The 12370-nt window shown below is 42.2% G+C and overlaps 1 protein-coding gene across 5 annotated transcripts in view; it reads left to right on the top strand.

The window, feature by feature from the left end:
- Nucleotides 1-12370, top strand: part of YTHDF3 (YTH N6-methyladenosine RNA binding protein F3) — a 37696-nt gene that overhangs the window by 14087 nt on the left and 11239 nt on the right. For all 5 annotated transcript variants that reach the window (XM_075826185.1, XM_075826183.1, XM_075826182.1 and 2 more), the window contains one exon: nucleotides 3739-5295. In XM_075826185.1, the coding sequence (XP_075682300.1) occupies nucleotides 3739-5295 (1557 nt within the window). The remainder of the gene's footprint in view (nucleotides 1-3738; nucleotides 5296-12370) is intronic.

Below are 12370 nucleotides of genomic sequence, written 5' to 3'. Positions count from 1 at the left end.
GCCTTTGCCAAGTCTGTACATTATGTCAAAATTATATTGGGGCCATTTTTTGACCTTTTTTTTCACTCCCCGCATTCCAAGAGCCATAGCATTTTTATTTTCCCGTCAATAGAGTGGTGTGAGGGCTTATTTTTTGCAGGAGGAGCTGTAGTTTCTTTGCTTTTTTCCATATAATGTACTGGGAAATTGAAAAAAAAAATTATTTGCGGGCTAAGGCTATGTTCAGAGCCATAACTTTTTGAGCGGTGTGAGTGCTTATTTTTTGCGGGATGAGCTGTAGTTTTTATCGGTACCATTTTTTGGTACGTAGAACTTTGTGATCACTTTTTATAAAAAATTTTTTTTTAGCTAATTTGAACAAAAACGGAGATTTGGGCATTTTTACATTTTTCTTTTACGGCGTCACCGTGCACGTTAAATAACACTATATTGTAATAGTTCCAACTTTTACGGACGCAGCGATACCAATTTTGTTTCCTTTTTTATTTTTACATTACTTTAGGGCAAAAACTGGAAAAGGGGGGTTTTTGAAACTTTTTTTTTTTTTCCTTTTCACTACTAAAAACTTTTTTTTTACACACTTTATTAGCTGTTATCTACATTACAGCACCGATCACATTATGTAGGAGATAGGGCACTTATAATCTGGTGACAGAGACTCTTTAAGGACCAAGCATTCCTTTTAATTTTTTCCTTCCCACATTCCAAGAGTCATAACTTTTTTTATTCTTTTTTTTTTTTTTTTTTTTATATATATATATACACTTTACTTAACGTAATTTTTTTTAGTCCCACTAGGGGACTTTATCATGCGATCGTCTGATCGCTCATATAATGCTTTGGTATACTTAGTATACCAAAGCATTATTGCCCCTCCGTGTGTAACTGACAGGCAATCTATTAGGCCATGTCTCTGGCAGGGCCCAATAGGCATACAGCCACGGCAGGCCTGGGGGCCTTTGTTAGGCTCCCGGCTGCCATGGCAACCCGTCGGTGATTGCATTCGCGGGCCGCCAATCCGTGACAGACGGAGCTCCCTCCCTCTGTCAAACAAATTAAATGTCGCAGTCGCTAATGACCGCGGCATTTAAGGTGTTAAACGGCTGGGATTGGAGGCTTCTCCAATCCCAGCCGTTGCAGCGGGAGCTCGGCGATCCATCACGTATATGCACGTTGGAATGCGCTAATGGCTGCTTTCTATGCATGCTGTGCATGTACGTGATTCTGCGGCAAGGGGTTAAGCAACTTGATCTTTACCAGGTTTCTTTTTTTCGTCTTTTAGCTAATCCAATACCAATATTCATTATCCAATACTTCAATCATTTTTTGGAACAATTGTTTCCCAGTAGTGACATTGCATCATGTTTTATGAGGAGGCAGTGTGCTAATAAAATAACAGGCGGCACCTTCTTATCAGCTAGTTTGCAAAGTAAAAAAAATGTGCGTGTCAAGTTACTGACAAACAAGGAGTTCATTCACTGTTTACTTGTGTGAAAACCAATTGTACTTTCTGTTGACTTGACTTGAAATGCAATGAATAATTAATGACTGAGCTGAAAGGAGCCATCTGGTGGAAGAGCGGTCTACATGAAATGAGTCTGTTATACGTTGGCGAGTGCACATAGCGATTTATTCCATGAAATAAGAGGTGATAGGATGTGTTACACCAGTTTATTATACTTGGCATCAAATGGTTTATACATTAAAGCTTGAAGTGTAAAATTTACATTGTGAGGACGGATTATTCATTGATGGATAAATCTGCTTTTAGAGTATAGAAGTAATAACGAAAGGTGAAAATATTTAGTTTTTCGGTGTTAAACCACATTAATCAGATTTTGTCCACTTCTATAAGACTTAAAGCGGTTCTGTCACCACATTATAAGTGGCCTATATTGTACATAATGTGATCGGCGCTGTAATGTAGATTACAGCAGTGTTTTTTTATTTAGAAAAACTCATTTTTGACTGAGTTATGACCTATATTAGCTTTATGCTAATGAGTTACTTATTGGACAACTGGGCGTGTTTTACTATATGGCCAAGTGGGCGTTGTGGAGAGAAGTGTATGACGCTGACCAATCAGTGACCAATCACCGTCATACACTATCGCTATGTGCAGTCACATAAACATACTATAACGCTACTAATGTGTCATGACAATGAATATACATTACCTCCAGCCAGGACGTGATGTGTATTTAGAATCCTGACCACTTCTTCACTTCTCTGTGATTTACAGCATAGCAGGCATAGTCTCGCGAGATTACGCTGTAAGCTGTCATTCACATCGAGAGCTCGCTGTGCTGTGCTGTAGTCTCACAGAGACGCCACAGAGGTGGTCAGGAGAATGAATACACCACGTCCTGGCTGGAGGTAATGTATATTCATTTTCAGGACACTGCAGTAATGTTACAGTGTGTGTATGAGGCTGCAGCTAGCGATATAGCTATATCGCTATCTGCAGAGTAAATGAATGGAGAGAAGCTTATGACGCTGATTGGTCAGCGTCATACACTCCTCTGTACAACGCCCACTTGGTCATATAGTAAAACACGCCCAGTTGTCCATTAAGAAACTCATTAGCATAAAGCTAATATAGGTCATAACTCCGTCAAAAATGATCGTTTTTCTAAATAAAAAACACTGCTGTAATCTACATTACAGCGCCGATCACATTATGTAGGAGATAGGGCACTTATAATGTGGTGACAGAGCCTCTTTAAGGGACATTCTTGACTCTTAAGATTGCCTCATGCGTGGAGCCTTTTAAAGTGACCACAGAGTCCCTCGGTCTGCCATATAGTGCCTCCGTACAGCGCCTTATTACGAAAATAATCTCCCCTAGAAGCAATGTTTCTAGGGGAGAATCTCTCCGTAATACATTATCCAATGGAGCATTTTGATTTTTCTGTTCAGTCCTCTGAATTTAAATTGGTGGCATACGGTGCTACAGTATGCCCACAAAGACTTTAATGGGTACTGTATTACGGCTACATACAACTCATTTGAGCCCCAAGTCTGTTCACAAGTTATTTGGGTGCAGAAGTAAATAATGTTCCATACAAGACCCTCTACTCTAGCGATCTCCTTATAAGTCATTCTGGCATGTCTGAGGACTGCATCAGTGGTGGGTCATCAGCTGGTACCCCCTTCATCACTAGACTAAATGGGTCTGTGCACCTTTTGGCTCATCGGTTTCAGAAACTTGTTCCAGAGCGATGTTCATCTGGAATTTGAATAGAGCCAATGATCTGATCCTTTGATGTTTCTTAACTTAATGTCAGAAAATAGTGAAGTTATATGTACTGTATGCATTAAAAAGCAGTTCAGCTGAAATGCTTGGATGTATAAATAAACTGTTTTTTTACTGGCACTTCGTGTCTGTGGAGACTTGGATAACAAATCTAACTTTTCACCCACTCTAAGTGCCTTAAAAATCTGCACCATTATAGAATACAACAATGCATTAGGTCTGTTGGAGGCTGAGTGACTGGCCCTAACAACACTGGTGACCAATTGTAGCGGTCACCCTACATCCGTTACCCTGTATGAGACCCTTATAATTTTGGAACCGCTTAGCACAATATTAAAGCTTAATGTTAGTTTTTTATTAGACAAAAATGCTCTTTATGGAAATTGCAGCCTTTTTTTTTTTTTTTTTAAATAGTTGTAAAATATTTCCACATGATCTTAACTACTGAAAGTAATCCTCTTTTTTTTAATATTTTGTTACAGAATAATAGCTATCCACCAATGTCAGACCCTTACATGCCTAGTTATTATGCTCCATCCATTGGATTCCCTTACTCCCTTGGTGAGGCAGCATGGTCAACTGCAGGAGACCCACCAATGCCGTACTTGTATGGACAGATGAGCAATGGGGAACACCACTACATACCGGATGGAGTGTTTAGTCAGCCTGGCGCTTTGGGGAACACTCCTCCTTTCTTAAGCCAGCATGGGTTTAACTTTTTTCCTGGGAATGCGGATTTCTCCACATGGGGGACAAGTGGATCTCAGGGACAATCAACTCAAAGTTCTGCATATAGCAGCAGCTACGGATACCCACCTAGTTCCCTCGGTAGAGCCATTGCTGACGGGCAAGCTGGCTTTGGCAGTGATACTTTGAGCAAAGTGCCGGGAATTAACAGCATTGAGCAAGGAATGACAGGACTGAAAATTGGCGGGGACATGAATGCTGCTGTAACAAAAACTGTTGGTTCAGCCTTGACTAGTGCAGGAATGACTAGTATAGCCGCAAATAGCATGCCTCCAGTTAGCAGTTCAGCGCCCAAACCAACTTCTTGGGCTGCCATTGCTCGAAAGCCAGCAAAACCTCAGCCTAAACTTAAACCTAAGGGCAATATGGGTATTGGCAGCACTGCAGTTCCTCCACCGCCTATAAAACACAACATCAATATTGGAACTTGGGATGACAAGGGGGCTGTGGTAAAGACCCCTCTTGCTCAGCCAGTCCTGCCCCCTCAGCCTGTAATGCAGCAGCCTCAGCCATTAACACAACCTCTACCCATGGTGCAAAACCAACTGCCTCAACAGCAGCACCAAGGACCTCAGCACCAGGCCCCGCCACACCAGGTACAGCAGCAGCTTCAGAATCGCTGGGTGGCACCTAGGAATAGGGGCGTTGGCTTCAATCAGAACAATCTATCTGGCAATGAGAACTTTAGCTTAGGTGTTGTGCCTCTTAGCTCCTCACCTGGTGTTGAGGTTCACCCTGTACTGGAGAAATTGAAGGCCATAAACAACTATAATCCCAAAGACTTTGATTGGAGTCTGAAAAATGGGCGCGTGTTTATAATCAAAAGCTACTCTGAGGACGATATCCACCGTTCTATCAAGTACTCAATCTGGTGCAGTACTGAACATGGCAATAAGCGTTTGGATGCTGCTTACCGATCTTTGAATGGGAAAGGCCCACTTTATTTACTCTTCAGTGTAAATGGAAGTGGACATTTTTGTGGAGTTGCAGAGATGAAGTCTGTTGTAGACTATAATGCATATGCTGGAGTCTGGTCGCAAGACAAGTGGAAGGGAAAGTTTGAAGTCAAATGGGTCTTTGTCAAAGACGTTCCTAATAACCAACTGCGACACATTCGTTTGGAAAACAACGATAATAAGCCTGTTACCAACTCAAGGGACACTCAAGAGGTACCCCTAGAAAAAGCCAAGCAAGTCCTTAAAATAATTGCGACTTTCAAGCATACAACCTCTATCTTTGATGACTTTGCACATTACGAGAAGCGTCAAGAAGAGGAGGAAGCCATGCGTAGGGTAAGGGTTTGGCAGCTATTTTCAATATTTGGTTTTCAAAATACTTTTTAGCTAGGATGCCATAGATCAGTTTTTAAGGGGACATTAAAAGACTGGCTGCAATCAGGGGATGTGACAAAATAAGCATTACCTTATAAATCCCCCGCTGCTCCAGAACTCCTGCCTGTCTCTGTTGCTGTCCAGCAGTGATGACACTGAATACATGCAGGTGACCGCTACAGCCAATCACTGTCCTCAGCACTGTCCTCTGTGCCCACCGTACAGGACAGGGATTTCCTGCAGCGGTCACGTGTGGGTAGTTGGAGAATAAGGGTGTCTGCCTATCTCTAACAGCTGGGCACTCACTTTGGTTCTTCTTGATTGCAGGAGATTTTTACCCTTTCGGAGCCGTGACAATTTTCACACACTTGACATGCATAAATAAAACCTGAATTGTAAAATACCAAAAATATTTTATACCCCCATAACTGTATATTTTTTAAAACTAGACACAATACACATGGTAGAAATGCCGCACAGCACTTTACAGTCACGGGTACCTTTTTGCAATTTGCATCAACGTGTAAAATTGCATAAAAAATCATGTATGGGGCTAACATTCTGACCCAAGTAAAGCCTGAGATGCACCACACATCTTAAAAATAAAAGTATACTATGTGGAGTTCATACATGCTACTTATGGTGATGTCAGCATGCACAAATCTTCACATAATCACCAAAACTAAAAAGACCAAAAATCTTCATGACTTAAAAGCCTGTAAATATCGGAGATAAGCAGCCTAATTAGGAGCAGGGGGTGATTGGATGTGAAACTGCTTATCTTCTCTCTACTTTGATAGAAAAACTCCCTCCGCCCCCTTTATAGAGGCTCTGTCACCACATTATAAGTGCCCTATCTACTACATAATGTGATTGGCGCTATAATGTAGATTACAGCAGTGGTTTTTATTTAGAGAAACAATAAATTTTGACGGAGTTATGACCTATTTTAGATTTATGCTAATGACTTTCTTAATAGACAACTTGGCGTGTTTTTACTTTTTGACCAATTGGGCGTTGTAAAGAGAAGAAGTGTATGACGCTGACCAATCAGCGTCATACACTTCTCTCCGTTCATGTACTCAGACATCGTGATCTTGCGAGATCACGATGTGCTGTCACTTACACATTAACGTTACTGAAGTGCCTTGAGAGTGAATAGACATCGCTTCCAGCCAGGACGCGATGTCTATTCACAATCCCGACACTTCGGTAACGTTTGTGTGGGACTTACAGCACATCAAGCATGATCACGCTGTAAATGACAGCACAGCGTGATTTCGATGTTCTGTAAGTCCCACACAATCGTTACCGAAGTGTCAGGATTGTGAATAGACATCGCGTCCTGGCTGGAAGCGATGTCTATTCACTCTCAAGGCACTTCAGTAACGTTAATGTGTGAGTAAGTGACAGCACATCATGATCTAGCAAGCTCACTGTGCCGAGTACATGAATGTAGAGAAGTGTATGACGCTGATTGGTCACTGATTGGACAGCGTCATACACTTCTCTTTACAATGCCCACTTGGTCAAAAAGTAAATACACGCCCAGTTGTCTATTAAGAAAGTCATTAGCATAAATCTAAAATGGGTCATAACTCCGTCAAAATTTATCGTTTTACTAAATAAAAAACACTGCTGTTATCTACATTACAGCGCCAAACACATTATGTAGAAGATAGGGAACTTATTTGGTGACAGAGCCTCTTTAAATGTGCCAGAGCATATATCCTCTCTTATTGGTAAAAGAGGGGGGGATAACACGATAAGTTCCTGTATCACATCCCTTGGGGGGAGGGTCACTGGAGGCTGCTCAGGGGGAAAGTTGACTGTAAGGCTCTGTTCACACAAAGTATTTTGACAAGTTTTTTGGCGCTGAAATCGCTCCGCAAAACTAGTCAAAAACCATCCAAAAATCCCTCCCGTTGATTTCAATGGGAGGCGGTTTTCTCCAGCGAGTGGTAAAAGCACCTCGAGGGAGAAAGAAGGGACATGCCCTATCTTCGCACGGTTGCGCCTCTGATCTCCCATTGACATCAATGGGAGGCAGAGAAGGCGTATTTCGCAGAGTTTTTTGCCCGTAGCACTCAATGGGCGCGAGTGAAAATCGCGGCAAACGCTGTGCAGGAAGGTCAAAATCTGCCTCAAAATCCCAAACGGAATTTTGAGGCCGAATTTTCCTCCTGCAAAAAACTCAGTGTGAACACAGCCTAAAGCTGCCCATACGCAATAAGATAAGTCAGCAGAAACGTCCAATTTGACAGTTTGAAAAATGTACGCAATAGACGGCCCCAGACTATTGTCTGCCAAAAATTTAATCTGTCCGAATGAGGCCAATCATTTGCCACTTTGCGCATGCCCACTTTATATTTTTTATTTAAATTACCTCTGCCAGTTTTGTCCAAAATGTTGATGGTTGGATCGTATGTACGATTAATTGGCCGCCTTGTGGCCGTTACTCATCTTATGTGTATGGCCAGCTTAACGGACTGTGATCTTTCTTCCTTCTGTCGTCACTTCCCCCTTACAGTCACAAAACCAGGAAGTAAAACTTTTCATCCTGCTCCCCGACTTCAATCCATTGCGCCCCTAACATGGCATCTAGAGCTGTGACCTTAGTATCGTTTGAAAGCTAAGATTCTAGGTTTTAATATGATACAAATCTAAGATAAAGCCCACGTTTTGTAGATGCGGCAAGCAGTCACAGACAAATCCTTGGCAGTGAAAGGGCTAAACCTATGCTGTAGATGTACATTTATAATGGCACAAGTTTAAAATCCAGGTCCGTAACAGGCTAAAATACTGTAAATCTTTTTCATCCTTCCCACCATAAGTGACGGAGAATGGTATTCATTTGATTAATTGGCCATTTGGACGCCTCACGATTTTGTTTTTGTACAGGATCATTAAATCAATTCCCCAGCCTCTCCCTGAATTTTGGCCCCGCTCCCACGTCCGCATTGTAATGCTATTTGCACTTATTCTAAGGGCCCATTCACACGAACGTGAATAACGTCCGTATGCTGCGTATGGAAATCACGAGCAGCACACGGACCGATTGATTTAAATAGGGCCGTTCACACATGCGTGAGTTTTCACGCAGCGAAAGTCAGCTGCGTCAAACTCATTGCATGTACTATATTGGTGAGTTTTCACGCACCTACGCGCCCATTCAAGTCAGTGGGTGCGTGAAAACCACGCACTGCACACAGATGGACATCCGTGTCGGTGCGCGATTTGCGCATCAATTGAAAAAAAATAAAAATGTGCTTTGCGAGTGCGTGAATAACGCATGCCACTCACAGAGCACACTGATGCATAACGCAACACACACGGACCAGATTCACGCACGTTTTTCACATGCATGAATCTGATACGCTCGTGTGAATGTAGCCTTAATAAATAAGAGGGCTATATACGAAAATATATATCCTGGCCCCTTTTGGCCAGTGGGCACCGCCACAGACCACCACTGTCATGGAGGGCGTTGGGGAAAGTCACAATGAGGTCAGGATGGAGGGTATTGTGCAGTGCTATGGATGAGGGGGGTGAACACTGGAGGGTACTTCGTGCGATAGGTCATGAATGGTGATGTCTGACACATCAAGGCTGGAAAGGTAGTAGGGGGCACAGTGAGCAGAATATATGGTATATAAAACTATTGTAACTGTAGTGATAGTCATTGGTAAATGGATACAGGTTGGACTATAGAAATAATGAAACAACGTTAAAAATAATCCATCATAATCAAAGGGGTTATCGGACTTTCATTTGTTCTATAAATGTCTGCAAATGTCCTAAAAGAAAAAAAAAAATCATTACCACTACTACTTTCCCCTGGCGATCCGGCGGTCCTCCCGGTTTTGTTTAGGCCGCCAGCATGTGACTGCTACAGCCAATCAGTAGTGATGTGTGGGATTCCTGTCTTATTGGCAGCTCATCACTGAGCATTCATGCTAAAAATACAGCACGTGACCGCTGACCACTCTGGCTGCAGCGGTCACATCCTGGCCCCATGAAAACAAACATCGGGAGGACCGCCGGAGTGTCAGCGCTAGATTGCCAGGGGAAAGAAGCAAGAGATGTTTTTTTTTTTCTTTTAGGACATTTGCAGCGGTTTCTAAAACGTTTTAATAAGTCAGCCCCTTTAACCCTTGCCAGACAACTCCCAGTGCTTGGTAGGGCGTGTAACCCCTTCCCGCCACAGCCCTTTTTCAGATTTTAATTTTTAGTTTTTTCCTCCCCACCTTCCAAAAGCCATAACTTTTTTATTTTTCCGTCGATATAGTCCTATGAGGGCTTGATATTTGCGGGACGAGTTGTAGTTTTTCGTAGCACCATTTATTTTCCATATAATGTATTGGGAAACGGGAAAAAAATTATTTGTGGGGTAGAAAATGAAAAAAAACTGCTTTTTCTCCATGGTTTCTTTGCGCGCCGTTTTTACGGAGTTCACTGTCCAATTAAAACAACATGTTAAATTTATTCTGTGGGTCAATACAATTACGGCGATACCAAATATATATGTATGTTCTATATTTTACTACTTTTACAAGTAAAAACCTAAATGAAAAAAGAGAATGTATTTTGTGTCGCCAAATTTCGAGAGCCATAACTTTTTTATTTTTCCATAGATTAAATGGTATGAGGACTTATTTTTTGCGGGATAAGCTGTAGTTTTTAATAATACAATTTTGGTGTACATGCGACGGTTTGATAACTTTATTAATTTTTTTTTGTGGGAGATTAGGTGACCAAAAAATAGTGATTCTGGCTTTTAAATTTTTTATTTTTTTTGCGGCGTTCACCGTGCGGGTTAAATATTGATATATTGTAATAGTTCAGACTTTTACGGACGCGGTGATACCAATTATGTTTATGTATTTATTTTTTTACTATGCTCTAGGGGGGAAATGGTAAAAGGGAGGCTTTTTGAACTTAATTTTAAACTTTATTTAACTAATTTGTACTTTTTTTATTAGTCCCCCTAGGGGACTTCAACCAGCGATCGTTAGATCGCTTGCATGATATACTGCAATACTAATGTATTGCAGTATATTGTGATTTTGACAGGCAACTATTAAGCCCTGCCGGAGGCAAGGCTTAAAGGGAATGTGTTGCCAGAAAAACATGTTTTTTTTTTTAAAAATTAAACATTTAGTGTGTGGGTGATTAAACATTGTTCAAATTTTTTTTATTTTTTTCACGAGTCAGGAAATAGTCAGGAAATATTATAAATTAATTCTAATTTATAATACTACCCATTTTTGGTCACTAGATGGAGCTATTCCCAAAATTGCAGCATTGCAACAATGGGTTAAAAGCCCTCGCTCTAGTGAGCTCTCAGCATCCCCCCCTCCTTTATCCTGGCTAGTGCCGGGATAAACGAGGGGTTTGAACGGTGTAACCTCCTACACTGTGTGTCGCCATTTTTTGAGCTAACACACAGTGTAGTAGGTTTACATACAGTAGTAAACACACACAAACACGAACATACATTGAAATCTCTTACCTGCTCCTGCCGCCGCGGCTCCCTCCGGCCCGTCCGCTCCGTTTGCTGCCGCTGGTCCAAGTGCACAAATCCGGAAGCCGCGACCGGAAGTAGTAATATTACTGTCCGGCCGCGACTTCCGGTCCACAGGAAAATGGCGCCGGACGGCGCCAATTTCGAATTGGACTGTGTGGGAGCGGCGCATGCGCAGTTCCCACACAGACGCCGTACACTGAAGTCAATGGGACGGGAGCCGTTCGCAGTCCCTATGGGACTGTGGCTGCCGTATTCCATGTCTGTATGTGTCGTTAATCGACACAGACAGAAATGGAACAAAAAATGGCAGCCCCCATAGGGAAGAAAAAGTGTAAAAATAAGAAAAAGTAAAACACAAACACACAAATGAATATAAACGTTTTTAATAAAGCACTAACATCTTTAACATATAAAAAAATAATTTGTGATGACACTGTTCCTTTAATAGGTGCACAAAGATGGCGGACCTGGGGGCCTTCATTAGGCCCCCAGGCAGCCATAGCAACCATCGACCCCCCCGCGATTGCGTTGCGGGGGGCGCCATGAGCTGTTAGAGGGGGTTGCCCCCCTCTTTCTAACGATTTAAATGCTGCGGTCGCTATTGACCGAGGCACTTAACGAGTTAAACGAGCGTGATCGCGCTTGAGCGCGATGCCGCTCGTTACTCTGAAGTGTCGGCGGTAACAAACAGCCAACACCGGCATCGTATGGAGCGGGTTCTCTCCGTGAGCCCGTTCCATACTTCCCCTACCCGACTTTGGCGTATGGATACGTCAGATGTCGGGAAGGGGTTAAAAACAGTTGGACACACAACTTTGTATCCCTTCATAGCATCTTCATTGCTGATAAAATTAATTTTAATCCTGTATGCAAATTAGCCCACGCTGGCGGACTGCCACAGACCCCACAGGAGTGTGGAGTATGGATCTGGCTCTCACACTTAGCATCTATTTAGGCCCCAGTGGACTGTCCTACAGAGATGACAAGTGTAATTTTTCACAGACTAGTCTTACCTGTTTCTATAGGAGCCAGTCTGTGCAGAAAAACATTTGTTGTGCCAAGGGAGCCGTAGATCACTATAGAACTGAAGGTGGCGGTTTATAGGTTTATCTCTGCAGTTTCTTTGCTATAGTTAATCATAACTGGGTGGTGGGACAAGGAAGCCTTCTTCAAATATATCCAACTCCTCCGTCGGGCTTTAGCTGGCTTAACTCTTTTTAGCAAAAATCAAGAATGTTGAGATTAAAATAAAAAATTGCCCTTAAGTTAAAAAAAATAAATAAAAATCAAATTTTATTTTTAGGCCATATCGCCCGTCCCTAGAGGGCGCTTTTAGCGATCATTGAGGATCAATTCATTATGTAATTGCATGTACTGAGCTTTATGAATCTGCACTACTGGAATATTTGTCACTAGTGACATCCACTTAGAGGAAGTATCCTCCCCCCCCCCCCCACACCCGCCGTTGTATACAGCAGGAATCTCTTGGACTAGGCAAATTAGATAGAA

Source organism: Rhinoderma darwinii, chromosome 5, assembly GCF_050947455.1.
Source record: "Rhinoderma darwinii isolate aRhiDar2 chromosome 5, aRhiDar2.hap1, whole genome shotgun sequence".
In the NCBI taxonomy this organism is placed as follows: domain Eukaryota; kingdom Metazoa; phylum Chordata; class Amphibia; order Anura; family Rhinodermatidae; genus Rhinoderma; species Rhinoderma darwinii.
The sequence above is the reverse complement of the archived record's forward strand: the minus strand, read 5'-3'. Positions and strand labels throughout refer to the sequence as shown.